This window comes from Thamnophis sirtalis, unplaced genomic scaffold, assembly GCF_051295495.1.
Source record: "Thamnophis sirtalis isolate CommonGarterSnake01/CBP01778 unplaced genomic scaffold, rThaSir2_p1.2 scaffold_13, whole genome shotgun sequence".
Taxonomy (NCBI): domain Eukaryota; kingdom Metazoa; phylum Chordata; class Lepidosauria; order Squamata; family Natricidae; genus Thamnophis; species Thamnophis sirtalis.
In genome coordinates this window covers 10,563,289-10,578,826 of record NW_028261393.1, presented here as the reverse complement: position 1 = coordinate 10,578,826, position 15,538 = coordinate 10,563,289, and the positions used below count along the sequence as shown (strand labels likewise).

Below are 15,538 nucleotides of genomic sequence, written 5' to 3'. Positions count from 1 at the left end.
GACATCTTTTTAATATAGGAACTCAAAAAAGAAACTTTCTTCTGCCACCTTCTGGTTGAAATCTTCCAAGGTCTTTTTTTCTCATAACTATGGTTTTACTTCTTTCTTTCTTTCTTTTTGTTCCCTTGCTTTTAACAGAAGTAAGTAAGTAAGTAAAATCTTTATTACGGTCAAAGACAGCAATACACATTAGTCCCCTCACTATGTCAAAAAATACTAACATTAAAATATAATTAAAAAGTATTGATATTAAAAGTGGATAATAACATAATGGTCCAAAGATTGTTAGAGGTATGTCCAGATAATTGGTACAAGATGGTACTATACTTCTGTAGCCAATTTTTTTCTTATGGACATTGCAGCAGCACAGAACTTTGCCACTGCACACGTGGTAACCGGGTTCGTGTCCTGGAAAAGAAAGCCTAGATAAAAATGGTCTGCCCTCCCTGGCAATCTCTCTAATAAAGGGAGAATATGTGCAGACCTAGAAGCTCTGTAATAGCTCGCAGTGTAATAGAACACGTGAATTATCTTCCACTTCTCCTTTACCACATATACAAACCTGTTCTGCTATAGGTGTTCTCTTATACCTGCCCTGGAGGAGTGCTGAAGGAAGAATGTTAAATCTGGCTCTGAAACTATTGCTATTGCTTTTAAGAGAGAACTTTTCATTTTGAAAAGTCAAGTTCTGGTTTATACTTTCCTGCACATTTTTTAAGACATATGTGAGGGCAGGCTTCAGCTGGTTTTGTTTTGTGCTTGAAATGGATGGATATTTTCAGTTCAACCCTTGCACAAATATTTTAAAAACACACAGGCCCAATCATATAGTGTGTGTATTGGATACAAAATCATCTAGAATTTTCATTTCCTGTTGCTTTGGTTAACCAGGATCACTTCTGTAATTTCCACCTCAAAAAACAACAACAAAAACTTCAGTTTATCTCAACAGTTCAGGGGCAACAATGTTGAAAAATGTTGGGCTTTGGCAATTCAGGTTTTTATTTTTTTAAGGATAGTTGTAGGACCGACATTAATGTTTTTCAACCTTGGCAATTTTAAGATGTGTAGACTTCGATATGGATGACTGGGGAATTCTGGGAGTTGAAGTCCACAGGTCTTAAAGTTACCAAGGTTGAAAAACAGTGGCCTAGAACATATGATCAATCTGTAGGGTGATACTTTGCTTGAAGTTTTGGAGGTTTTTGTTTTCATTTTTTTTTTTTAAGTGAAGCTGGGTACAAACTGAGTACAAATCTAGAAAAGGTTTTGCACCACAGTTATGGTGCTAACCACTTGACAGACTAACCCTCAAAGTAACATGAAATAAAATATATGCACCCAACAATAAAAATTAGTTTTAACAAAGTATTAGTCCTGGGACACTCTGTGTGTGCTTGAGAGAAAGAGAGAGAGGGAGGGAGGGAGGGAGGGAGAGACAGAGAGAGAGACAGAGAGAGAGAGAGAAAGAGAGAGAGAGACAGACCCCAGGTCACTCATACAGCTTTGTGCCTAAAATGGGACTAGAACTCACAGAGTCTCCTGTTTCTACTCTGATGCCTGAGCCACTAAACCAAACTACCTCCCTAGTACTGTGAGAGGCAAGTACAAATTTCCAAAATCTTACTGGGTGACTTTGTGTTAGTCATTATCTGAAAACCAGGGTTGATCTGGACAGAAGCTGAAGGAGATGGAGGCCTGCTGGAGGAAAGGCTAGGATAGAAACAAAAAATAACTTAAAGATGTAAGCCAGACTAGATAAGGTCTGGATTCTGTCAACAGCAAATAACATTAAATACAAACTGCATCCACCAGAAATACAACATTTGTTTTATTTGTTGCAGCTTCTTCTCCATTTTTATGCAATGTAAATTATTTGGTCCTTCAACATCGTGGAGCAAACACTTTGTCACTGATTATGGGAGTTATGTTATTCGACGGCCAACTTTACTCCCGAAGGCTGTAATGCGATAAGCTGAATGTCTGTTGATATTACGGGAAGGAATATTAGTTGGGGTCATTCAAGATGGATTACAAAGTAGGAAGGTTGAGTTTACCCATTATGAGGAACCAAAATCAAATAGACCAGATTACGGTTTAATATGTGTTAACCAGTGGTGGGTTTCAAAATCTTTTAGAACCTCTTCGGTAGGAGTAGCCTGCTTTGTGGTAGTGGCTTGCCGGCCATGTGATCGGGTGGGCGTGGCCAACTTGTAAAATGTGGTGAAACTCACTTAACAACACTCTTGTTTAGCAATCAAAATGTTGGTAATCTGGCATTGAAGTGTGCAAGTCTTAAAGCTTTCAAGTTACAAGACCCTTGTATCCCTAACCCTTAAAGCTGTCAAGTTACCTAACCCTTTAGGGAAAAAAATCCCAGGGGTGTTCAAACTTGACAGCTTTAAGACTTGTGGACTTCAACTCCCAGAATTCCTCCTCTCGCTCTTCATCTTGATGATGTGCAGATAGGCAGGGGAAGGCAGCTGTAACCGGTTCTAAATGGCACTGTAGATTTGTGGAACCACTTCTATAGAAGAGGTTAGAACTGGCAGGAACCCACCCCTGGTGTTAACCCACAGAATGTGTTTTTTTTTTAATAAAACTACCTCCTCCCTTCTTTTCTGAATCTTTCTACCTTGTCATCCAATCTGACAACTTCCAGATCCCAATGGATAATAGCTCTGCTATCATAGCTTCTTTCAGAACGAGGATATGTAAATATAACCCACACCCCACACCAGGCCAAAAACAGCACAGAGTCAATGTCAGGAAATTTAGAAGCAACAAACCACGCCAAAAATTTATTGAGAGAACAGAACTTGAGATTTCTTGGCAGAGAATTTGGATAGACAAGTTTTGCTAAGCAACTAAGAACAATAGTCACTATACACATTGCCCTGACCTCAGGCAGGCAAAGAAAGGAACAATGGATTTCCAGGCCTTGTGATTGTGCCAAGGAACTAGTCCAATGTAACAAAAAGATAATTTAGGGAGAGGGCAATACAAATGGACTTGTGTTGCAGGATCATAATAAGCACAAATGGAAAGGTCAGATAGAAGAAAGATGGTTCTGGGAGAACACCAAACATTTTTTTTCACCATAAGGATGCCCCCTGGTGGTGCCAAAGCATTCCCAGTGCAGTCTTCAGAGGCTTCTGGCAAAGAGGCTTCAAGCCCGAGACACATCGTATGTTCTGTAAAAATAAAATAAAAATCAGGATCAGGGTTGGTCATGAGTGAGAATCAGACATGTTTCTCAAGCACAATTTTCACGCGATCAAATGCACAAAGATAAGGGGACAGAGCGGGCAACACAGTTGGAAGACTTACCTTGCCTGCTTTTTCCCTCGGCATCGTGGAAATTTCCCATTTTTGCCACCTGAAGAGAAAAGGAAGCAAACGAAGTATTTGAGGAATGCTCTTTCCTAAAGTTCACAACAGAACGGGAAGAGATGGCATGCCAGCTGCTTCTTACACTAATGGTTTGGGTGCACGAAGGTGCTTGTATTGTGGTTGAGCACATCTGGAATGCCAGAACCTCCCCACCACCATCACTTTGCCCTAGAGTTTGTCTTATGGTTTAAAAAAAAATGCCAGCCTACGCAGCATCTTTAAACCCACCAAGGTATTGGATCACCAAGTATCATTCCTGGAATCATGGTGGAAAAAACAATGTCCTAAATCATGTGCTTCCCAGGGGCCTTTCCTGAACATTAAATAATATGTAACTCTTTTGATTTCAAATCCACCATCCAGATTTTCTTTGGAATGGATAGGCAGCCGTACAAACTGATAGCAAAGTTAAGTGTTCCCACCTAAACATTGCCTTTTTTTTTGATGAAGTACTTCCGATTTCAAATGGTGATGTTAATGGTGTGATATTATATTCTAGCATTTTCAGTGATGCAGACAATATTGCTGAAAAAGCTCATGCAAAGCCAGTATAATGAACTGATTAATGTTAACTATAATTGTTAAAACTAAATTAGGACTGTAAGGCAATGATACGAAACATGGTTCTGTTCTTTTATTCCATCATTCTCTTTTCACCCTCAGTTAATAAGATACATTTCCTTCCTTCCTTCCTTCCTTCCTTCCTTCCTTCCTTCATTCATTCATTCATTCATTCATTCATTCATTCCAGTCTCTCAGGCTTACAGGTAAGAATGAGAATGCCCAAGATGAAAAGGATGGCAGCAGCTACTAAACCCCACTTGCGCAAGGACCAATAATCTGCAAGGCAAACGGAGAGAAGTCATTAATTTGGGACATCTGGAACTGAAAAGCGATGACAGTTTCAAGAGCATCTGTTGATGTTTGATGGAAGGCACTGCATCTAACCTGCTTCCCAAATCATTCATGTTTCCTGACTTTAATATTTTCAATCATGAACAAACCCAATAAACTGGGTTTGCACAACACGCAAAGCTACCAAAATGCCCTCAAATGAATTTTAAAAAACAACCCACTGACCAAAGCTTAACATATTGTGTGGATATAGCCACTAGGTTTCCAGCATATCAAGTGGTATAACCATTGGGCACATGGCAGTGGTGGGATTCAGCCAGTTCGCACCTATTTGAGAGAACCGGTTGTTAACTTTCTAAGCAGTTCGGAGAACCTGTTGTTGGAAGAAATCTCCTTTTGTTTTTTTCCCCACTTTATAGGGCTGATCCTGTAAGGAAAGCAGGAAGGAAACATTCTAGTGTTGTTTCTAGCCTAATCTTTATTGCCCTGCTTACAGAAACTGCCTCTCCGGTTAACCCTTAGTGCATTGTAACAGCTAAGGCCAAGTGTCCATTGACCTGAGTGACATTGAGTTGGCCATGCCCACCCAGTCACATGACCACCAAGCTCCACCTACCCAGATGGTCATTAGATCAGAGAACAGGTTGTTAAATTATTTGAATCCAACCATTGGCACATGGGCATCACAGAACTTGTGAGCCTTCCAGTGTTGTCAAACAAGTGCCAGAATCTATCTCTTTGTTGGCCATCAATATTTGGAGGACTTCAGGTGCCTCATCCCAACACATGTATATATTACCAGTAATGTGTTGAAAAGGTGGCAGAATGTATAGAATGCCTAGAAAAATCTATAAAATGTGTGACATCTTTAGGCAAAGTATGAAATGTCTGTTGTTTTTAATATGCTATATACTTTCCCTCGGCATTGTATAGAGTATCTGGCATGATGCTGAATGACAAGAACTATTTAAGTAAAGTATGAAAAGAGTTATGAAAATCCCAACACTAACCCTATCCTAAATTCTTTACTGAAAAAAACCATATGAAAATAAAAGAAGAAATGCAAAACAAAGTCCAGGACTTTTTTACTGAAAGAAAGAAGAGAAAAAGACCAGTATAGGCCTACTTGTTGCAACAAGAAAGGCTAGAATGGCATTTTAGTGGGAGTATTTTATACTTTGCCCGTTTGCCATTTGGCATCACAAAGAATGCCTAGGAAATGTGTGAAATATAAAGTGTTTCATACTTTGATGTCCCATTTTTGGCATTCAATAGATTTCCTAGACATTCTATAAAATGCTTAATTTCACACATTGATAACAACACCCATATTTTATGTTAGTATTTTCTCCCTCAAACCATTTTTTTTCTTTTTACAGGATTACAGGCGTTTGGAAATCTCCCTTCAAGATTTCTCCTTTGTTTAACCCAGTTTGAAACTCACCATAAACAAAAATATCATGATATTCTTTCAACAGAGCATCTATGGAAAGAGGAAGAAAGCATATTGATGGGAAAATGTCAGAACTGAAAATCGTATTTTGTCAGTAATTTACTCGAGTTAAGATTGTAGATTTTATTGTTCAGTAGATGTTAATATATTATCTCAGATATTCATTAACGTTGATAAGTGTCATCTTGGGAAAATTTTGCCCAGCATAGCAAACAATTTAGAAATCTTTAAATCTTTCATAAATAAATTAAATAAATACCTGATTTTTTGGGGGGGTCAACAGGCGGTAGTTGAGGTGTGGAATCTTCTGGAAAAGATAATGCCAGAGGGAAAATTTTACTATGCCAAGAAAAACATCCTTAAAAGTTCTGTTCCCCTGTGAAAGAGGCTTTGTGGATTGTTTTTGGTCTGATTTTCAGGGTGTTTCAGAATTCATTCCAAAATTCTTTGTGTTTTTTGGACTCACCTGGCTTGTTCTTGAATTGCACAATGCTTGTGCTGAGAGCCGCTGTCACTTCAGCTGGTGTTGTCACTGTTGTCACTTCTATAACAAGTCAAGAAAAGAGTGTGCCCTTAGAAAAAAAAATGTTACTTTGTGGATTTTCCCTATCCATTTGATTTCTTTTTATTTTTTTAAATATATTTTTATTCTTTTTAAGCAAAACAACACATACAAAACAAAGCAAGAGAAGAAAAAAAGAATAACTTTCCTCCGTTTCATCAAGCATGTCATTTGGTTACAAGTTTTTGTGCATCAATTCTTAAGCTCAGGATTAACATCACTGGTTTACGTTAAACATAACTGAATATTTCGCTGTCATTGAGCATTATGTGTTCAAATTACCATTAATATTCTTTCATTTGTAACAATCCTTATTTCCTTAAATCCATAATTATCTATCAAATAACAATGAGTCTTTAAAGTATTATAATGTCACCTATCTCTAAGGAGAAAGAGCGAAGAATAGAAAATAGATTTTTTTTTAAATCAACCTCCACAGATTCTTCAACTAAGCATTAAGCAGAAAAAGGAAATCCTTAACCGTAATTCCAACATTCAAATACATTTTTATGTCAACTCACAAATTGTGGGTTAAGTGTTATTATGCTGAGTTTGGACATCAGTCAAAACTGTTATCTTTGACTGGTTTAATTGGAGGACAACTGCCCATAGGAACAAATGAACTATATGCATTAAACATCCAACAATGTCCACAGTTACATACCGCTTGTTGATACATTCTCTTCCAGAGAGGTTATACTTTCTGGACTGTGAATTTCATTTGTTAACACCGCTGTCATAGAAAAACAAAGCATGGAGAAGGAAAAAGGTACTAAGTAGGTGAATCTCTCTCCCACTCTAAGGTTACATTTTCAACTGATAGTTAAACAGCAGCTTCATCCAGTTACCCCAACGCTACATTTAGTTGAGATTACAGGTTCATAAAAAGGGAGGGGTTTTGAATGAATACAGGTGACCATTTTAAACACTGACTAGTAAAGACTATAGCTCTGGATTGAAATGTTCAGTTCATGGTGTTCTCTAAGACTTTTTTTTCCTCTTACCGCAGACATTTTATTAGTAGGCTAGATAACATCATCAGTGCAATGGGGAAAATGTATTTGCTGGAATTGGTTTGCCATTGCTTGCTTCTTAGGGATGAGAAGGAGGGATTGGCCCATGGCACCCAACTAGCTTCATGCCTAAAATAGGCCTAGAACTCACAGTCTCCCAGATTCTAGTCTGCTGCCTTAACCACTATACTAAACTGGCTCTCTATCATGATATTACCTAGCCCGATAGTGAGACATCTGCAGGAAAGAGCCAAACTCAGAGAACACCAAGTATTTTATTAAATTATGAAAAGATTGTATTAAATAATAAAGTGGAATATGTCCTCTCCACACACAAGAACCAGACAGTTCCCCCATCCCACATTTCATTTCATTTATTGAATTTCTAGGCCGCCCAATCCCGAAGGACTCCGGGCGGCTTACAGAAATGAAAAATATTAAAAAGAATTAAAACAATAAGATACAACAAAGTTAAAAAGAAGCACAACATACACCCAATCAAAGGGGGCTGGACCTCAATCAAGAGGTCAACAGCCCCAGGCCTGCCAGAAAAGCCAGGTTTTAATAGCTTTACGGAAGGCCAAGAGAGTGGGTAGGGCCTGGATCTCTGGAGGCAGCTCATTCCATAGGGCCGGAGCGGCAACAGAGAAGGCCCTACTCTGAGGCGTCGCCAGCCCGCATTGTCCCGTTGACAATGTGTATATCCATTTACCAACTCAGATGGTTTGGAGACTTTAATAATTGTGTCACAAACAAAGGGGGAGAGGATGAACCACCTTACATCAGATTCATTTCTGTTTAAAGTTAATTCTCTATCTCTAGAATCTTAACCCTTTCAAAAAGGGTTAAATAACAACTCCAAACTCCACTCCAGAGTCCATTATATGGCAAAAACTAAATGCTCATTTAACTTTAGCAAAATTTTGAAGGAGTGAAGCAGCATCCTAGGGAAATCAGCCCTTTTGTCCAACCAATTAGTTCTCTTCTCAAAATACATCTTCAGGGAAGCAAAACAATCCACGGATGGGAAATATATGCTTAATTAGTACACGAATGCTAGCTGAGTTGAATAAGATTGGCTATTGCCAACTATTTTGGCAAGAGACTCACCGACAGTACTGACAAAAGATTCTGCTGTGGTTTGAAAGCCTTCGGAATCTTCCTTCTGAACAGTCGAAGTTGAACTTTCTGAAACTGAATCAAAATGGAGACGGCTTAATATCCTTTTTTCTGTCTCTTTTGTGTTCATCTTCATCTTTTCCCCAAATTGCTCAGAACAGTGCAACTTCCCATTTTATTCTTACCACACCCTTGAGCAATGTTTCTCAAACTTTGTCAACTTTAAGACACATAGTCTTCAACTCCAGTCCACAAGTCTTAAAGTTGCCAAGGTTGGACCACTCCTGCTGTAGTTCAAAGCCAAGTAGTGGAAACTACAAACAGAAAATCAGTGTGTATAAACAAAGCTGGAGGTCAACCTGAGTAGCAGGTCTCAAATTTTGGACCACATCTGGAAAGGGAAGAGTGACAAGTAAGATTGAAGGTATAGAGTTTAGTGCAGGAGTAGTCAACCTTTTTATACCTAGTGAGAGAGCCGAGGTGGCGCAGTGGTTAAATGCAGCACTGCGGGCTACTTCAGCTGACTGCAGTTCTGCATTCGGCTGTTCAAATCTCACCGGCTCAAGGTTGACGGAGCCTTCCGTCCTTCCGAGGTGGGTGAAATGAGGACCCAGACTGTGGGGGCGATATGCTGACTCTGTAAACCGCTTAGAGAGGGCTGAAAGCCCTATGAAGCGGTATATAAGTCTAACTGCTGTTGCTATTGCTCTTGCTACTGCCCACTTTTGTATCTCTGTTTGTAGTAAAAGTTTCTAACTGCCCACCAGTTCCACAGTAATGGTGATTTATAAAGTAGGGAAGTAACTTTATTTTATAAAATTTACAAAGCAGAGTTACAGCAAACCCCCACCGCCCACCATGAAAGCTGGAACGCCCACTAGTGGGCGGTAGGGACCAGGTTGACTGCCACTGGTGTAGGGATTAGAATTCCACATAGCATTCCAGTAGCAATAGCAATAGCAGTTAGACTTATATACCGCTTCATAGAGCTTTCAGCCCTCTCTAAGCGGTTTACAGAGTCAGCATATTGCCCCCACAGTCTGGGTCCTCATTTTACCCACCTCGGAAGGATGGAAGGCTGAGTCAACCCTGAGCCGGTGAGATTTGAACAGCCGAACTGCAGAACTGCAGTCAGCTGAAGTAGCCTGCAGTGCTGCATTTAACCACTGCACCACCTCGGCTCTTCCCAGTTTTCCACTCAGATACCATTCTGTGGCCAGGGGTCATGTTCGGTCATTTTTGGGAGGTCCCCCACAAAGCTGTGTCCCCTCTCCCATAATGGTTTCAGAAGCTGTAATTTTGCAGATGTTGGATTTCTCCACAATGCTGCTGTTGAGTGAGCTACTTCACTACAGAGATAATTGCATTCAGGTCTGAACTCCAAAAGTAGAAGAAAGTATATAGGTAGTCCTCGACTTACAACGATTCATTTAGTGCTGTTCAAAGTTACAAAGGCACTGAACAAACTGACATGACCATTTTTCACCAGACCATTGCAGCATCCCCATGGTCCCCCCCATGGTCGGGTGATCAAAATTCAGATGCTTCACAACTGACTCATATTTATGACAGTTGCAGTGTCCCAGTGTTACGTAATCCCCTTTGCGACTTTCCGACAAGCAAAGTTAACGGGGAAGCCAATTTCACTTAATAACCATGTTACTAACTTATCAACTGCAGTGATTCACTTAACAACTGTGGCAAGAAAAACTGCTGTAAAATGGGGCAAACTTACTTAACAACTATCTTGCTTAGTAACAGACAATTTTGGGCTCAATTTCGGTTGTAAGTCAAGGACTACCTGTACAATTATTTGATGCCAGGATGGTCATCCTTCCTCCATATCATGTCCTAAACTCCTTCTCCTTCTTTCTTCTCCTTTGTAGTACGTTTAAGATCCCAATTAGCTACATTTCCTCACCTTTCTTTCTGCCAGCCCTTTTGTAAATATTTAAAAATAATTTTTAAAAAGACAATCTGGTTCTCGACTTTGCAACACAGGCAGAAAAAAAATGTGAAATTGTCACTACAGATTCTTTTGAAAAAAAGAAATGTGGAAAATGCCAGCATATGTTTTGGCTTATTTAAAGAGAATTAATTTTCATCCTAAGGGTAAAATTAATCATAATATTTTTTTTATCTCAGTTCTCCAAATGTCTTCCTTCCCACCTCTTGTGGGCATTAAAGGAAAAAGGGGGGGGTGATTAAAGGGGGTCCCCTGCATAGTTTTCTTTCTTGTTCCTCTCCCGTCTTGATTTATCTGGATGCATCTTTATAAATTAAAGACACCTTCATCAAAAAATTTCCCATGCTGGTTGCAAATTACATTGACTAAGAACAAGCATAAATCAATCGGTAACTTCAAGGTAAGCGTTTCTCTATGAATTTAAGAAAAGCACAACAAAAAAGCCCAGTACTACAATTAAAGAGCCGAGGTGGCGCAGTGGTTAAATGCAGCACTGCAGGCTACTTCAGCTGACTGCAGTTCTGCAGTCGGCTGTTCAAATCTCACCGGCTCAAGGTTGACTCAGCCTTCCATCCTTCCGAGGTGGGTAAAATGAGGACCCAGATTGTTGGGGGCAATATGCTGATTCTGTAAACCGCTTAGAGAGGGCTGAAAGCCCTATGAAGCGGTATATAAGTCTAACTGCTATTGCTATTGCTATAAATTAAAAAAAGATCTTTTAGAATCTCTGATATAGATAAGACAGCTGAACAGATATGGATTTAATTGTTGTCAGGCTAGTAAGCAAATATTCCAAATAAGAGATGCACAATTATACTATGGGATGTCTATGGAGATTCTCAGTTTTTCAAGTCATAGTTGTCCCAAAGTTGCTTTTTTTTTCAAGAGGCAACTGGATCTTCTCGTTTTTTCTTTGAAGACGTTTTGCTTCTCATCCAAGAAGCTTCTTCAGCTCTGACTGGATGGCGGGGAACTCTTGAAAAATATACTATAAGACCTTTTTCTTACATTGTGGGGGACGGGAGAGCCATACTCTGCTTGATATTTTGTCAATCCTGCCAGGCCAGGGTGTAGACAAAATGGCTTTAGAAAGTATTAGTAACTGATCTTTGGATCTCCCAGGTGATCCACCTCTCAAGTTCTAAGTTTTAAGCTGCTAGGTTTTTCCTGTAAACCTGAAAGATCCCCATGCATCAGACAGCATGAAAGATTGACAGTCATGGGAAACGTTATTTATTACATTTATATGCCACTCATCTCATTACTGAGTGAAATAAATGAACAAACCCATTGCTTGTTACTACTGTGGAGATGAGGGGACATCAGGGGTGAGTTCCTGCCAGTTCTAACCTCTTCTATAGAAGAGGTTCCACAAATCTACAGTGCCATTTATAATCGGTTCCAGCTCCCTCCCCCTGCCCGTCCGCCCATCATCAAGATGAAGAGCAAGAGGAGGAATTCTGGGAGTTGAAGTCCACAAGTCTTAAAGCTGTCAAGTTTGAACACCCCTGAGTTTTTTTCTAAAGGGCTAGGGGTGCAAGGGTCTTGTAACTTGACAGCTTTAAGACTTGCGTGCTTCAAATGCCAGAGTTTCTGAGCCAACATTTTGGTTGCTAAGCAAGAGCGTTGTTAAGTGAGTTTCACCACATTTTACAAGTTGACCATGCCCACCCAGTCACATGACTGCCAAACCACTCCCACCCAGTCACATGGCTGGTGAGCCACTCCCACCTGGTCACATGGCCAGCACGCCACTCCCACAAAGCTTGCCACACCTACAGAAGAGGTTCTAAAAAATTTTGAAACCACCATTGGGGGACATACATATCATGTCAAAAAAAATAGCTAGCCTCTTACCTTGGCCTACCACGGGATCTGTGAAACATGGGAAGGCGAGTAGGACAAAAAAAATGAACTGGAGAAAAAACAGAATTATGAATCAACTGTGATGTACTTTCTAACTCTGTCCCATGATTCCACCCCTGAATCACAACATAATCAACCCAGATAGATTTATCATCAAAACCAACATGGAACATGTTAAAGTTATAAACCAAATGCAGATTCCACCTATACCACAGAATAGGGAATTACCTTAGTACAGGATTCACTAGAGATAATTTATGGGACTCATACATTTTAGCTTGTCCAAATTCAGAATAGCAGATGCAGAGATGCAGAATGTTAATTGGTTTTAGAGTGGTGGAAAAGCACTGTCTTGTTCCACATTTGCAGATATTTCTGTGTTTAAAGCAAGTTACAGCTTTTTTTTTTTCATTATGAAAGTTTCCCAGATTTTCAAAATGGGCCCATATTCCATTAGCGTACCGGTCATTTTTAAAATTAGCTTTTATTAAACCATGTGCAATCCAACCTATTTTCTCTGTTCACATTTGCTAATTTCAATATGAAGAACTGAAATCAAAAATTGGATTGTGTATCATTTCTGTAAATGAACCAACAGAATCGAAGTCTCAACTTATCTAGTTAAATAGCAGTCTTTTCAAAACTCAAATTCATACTTTAAGCAACAAATTTTAAAAAAAACTTTCTGAATGCTCACCAGCGTGGCACTCATCAACGAAAAAAAAGGAAGAAACCCTTGGTTTCTTAACAAAAACATCTTAATCGAGAAGTTTATCAAAACCCATAAATACATAGACTCGCATGGATGAGAGAAAATATTTTCCCATCAGAATACAGAGAATTCAAATATTTCCTCCCTCCTTTTTAGCACTGTGTTGCAGTTCGCTAATTCAAAGAGAAAAAACTTCCTAATGCCTGATCACATAAATCTGACATTTGGAAAGCAAGTAATAGAACAGGTTTGGGGGCATGTCATTTATACACTTATGCTCACACACACTCACAAAATTCCTACCCTACATGTTCCGTTGTTCTGTCTTAAGTGACCGCTTCACAGCGTAACGGGCATTTCTGGTTTGTTCCAAAGCTCTGACGAAGTACATCGTTCCATGTAGATCCAAGCCTCCCGAGCTGGAAAAATACTGTCATATCCACCCGGTGGAACAGATCCTCCTTTCACTGAGACAGCTGAGGATTTTGCAGTTTGTTGGAGAAAAACTCCTAGAAACGTGCGTGCCAAAATGCTGCTATCTGCAAAGGCCGTTTGAAGTTGTCAGCCAGCCAAAGTCCTCATCACCAAAGGCCGTTTGGGTTGACAGAAAACTAGTGTGGCCTCTCACTTCTGCATCATAAGGCTGGGTGGATTTGCTAACCCTCTCCTACGGGATTCCTGCCAATCTACTGTAGCCTACACATCCCTGAAATTAACTATCCCCTTTCCTGGCTTTTTAGCTTTGTAACTGAGAAGGCAAATGACTTTTCCCTGCTCATATTTGCTTCCTCAATTGCATATACACAAAACACGCACACAAATACACACACAAGAGCAACAACAGCAGCACCGGTTCTAAAGTTCTAAGTTCTGCTCTAACTCTGAAGCCTAAAATTTTTGGAATCAGCCGTTACGGCTGAACTATTATGCTCTCTCCACCCATCATTAACTATAACACAAAGTTCTCGTCTCTTGTACCATGAAAAAACTTCCTGTGAGCAAGCCGAAAATAGTTTAAAAAAAAGCATTTCAGGGCTCACCAAAAAAGAAGTGGGGAGAAATGCATCTCTCGGTGTTTTTCCGTCTGCCTTCTGGTTTCCAACCCTGCTTTTCTGCTTGCCGCTGATTTTCCATCTCTTCCCATGCCTTTCTTGGTGGAACATGTGGTTTTCATTCGCTGCCACTACCCCCACCCCACCCCACCTCTTTTTACCCAGAGTCAGGTCCTTCGACCCAAAGGGTTAACTTCCAGCCAGGAATTCCCCAGCTAACACATTGTCCCAGAGACAGGAAACTGAGAGACGGGGACTGGTAGTTATTGTTAGAAAGGAAACTGGGAATAGGGGTCACTCACCTTCATGGCGGCTGCTTCACAGCCCTTGGAGTGTGGCATGCCGAGCATCTGGAAGGGAACGAAAGGCCGCACCAATCATTTCCTCTTCTTGCCACTTCCTGGCCCCAGAGAGTGGGTGTGTGAGTCACAAGACACGTGCTCCAACATTTCTAAGTGTGTGGGGTATGTATACACAAAGACCAGCAGCATACATGTACAGTATGTGCCTTTCAGAAAGGACCAGTGCATTGGCCGGAAATACAAGCATTCTCTGTTCAGGACAATTCACAGTAACCCAATCTAAGGCTGTTCATCAGAGGAGAACAACAGCAGCCGGGTTTTGCTTCACTCTTTCTCTGCAAGGCTGAGCGAGAGGCAGAAAAGTGGCGTGGCTCTTCCCCAACATTGATGGCTTACAAATGTTGGGCACTGTGCCGCCGAGAAAGAACATTGAGAAAACTCTTTTCAAGTTGGCAGGGCAAACTGAACTAACTAAACCGATGATCAGAACAACCAAGTGGGACTTAACAAATTTTAACAGCCTCCCAACTCACATGCAGTGACTTCGGGGTAGGGTATAACATTAAAAATCCACAGTTAAAAAAAATCTACCGTTTAAAACTCCACCCCCCCATGTCAGTGACAAAATAATCAGACAAGTCGCTTGATCCGGTCTGAAGCACACAGAGAAATCTATGACTTCAAGACAGTGTTATAACGTCAATTCCAGAGGTGGGATCCTACCAGTTCGCACCTATTCGGTTCGTCAAATCTACCGAACCGGTTAGAAGAGGTTCCACCAGTGGACCCGGAAAGCAGGCCACACCTACAGAAGAGGTTCCAAAAAATTTTGAAACCCACCACTGGTCCTTGGATATGATTATTCTACACTATCATGCTCATATTTATAAAACTCAGTGCCTCTGGGAAAGGTAAGGATGACTACTGCATTTGTGGTGCAATAAGAACATTGCGTGTGTTGAAGTTGTTTTAACGCAAACCAAAGATGCCTTTTAAAAAACAAGTTTACATCATATTCTTCTGCATGCCAGTGCTGCGTGTGAGGTAATTTAAGGTGGTTCTGACAAGTATCGTCGGCATCTTCATATCCGGTCACATGGGCGGCAAGCCACTCCCATCCGGTCACATGGGTGGCAAGCCACTCCCACAAAGGAGGCCACACCCACAGAGTAGGTTCGAACAATTTTTGAAACCCACCACTGGTCAATTCTTGATTTTTTTCCAAAATGGGCATAGAAAGCTTTG

The 15,538-nt window shown here is 40.4% G+C and overlaps 1 protein-coding gene across 2 annotated transcripts; it reads right to left on the bottom strand.

Annotated features, from left to right (window-relative positions):
- Nucleotides 1–2,765: 2,765 nt before the first annotated feature.
- Nucleotides 2,766–14,450, bottom strand: LOC106554019 (uncharacterized). 2 transcript variants are annotated; one of them, XM_087727780.1, is made up of 10 exons: nt 14,294–14,450; nt 12,219–12,276; nt 8,387–8,470; nt 6,928–6,996; nt 6,168–6,245; nt 5,961–6,008; nt 5,693–5,731; nt 4,159–4,233; nt 3,331–3,379; nt 2,766–3,194 (listed from the first exon to the last, which is right to left on the bottom strand). In XM_087727780.1, the coding sequence occupies exons 1-10, from the start codon at nt 14,339–14,341 to the stop codon at nt 3,170–3,172; spliced, it is 573 nt and encodes a 190-aa protein (XP_087583906.1). In that variant the 5' UTR covers nt 14,342–14,450; the 3' UTR covers nt 2,766–3,169. The 2 variants fall into 2 exon arrangements, with proteins under 2 accessions (XP_087583906.1, XP_087583905.1); XM_087727779.1 differs by lacking the exon at nt 14,294–14,450 and adding an exon at nt 13,980–14,117.
- Between the last annotated feature and the right edge of the window lie 1,088 nt (nt 14,451–15,538).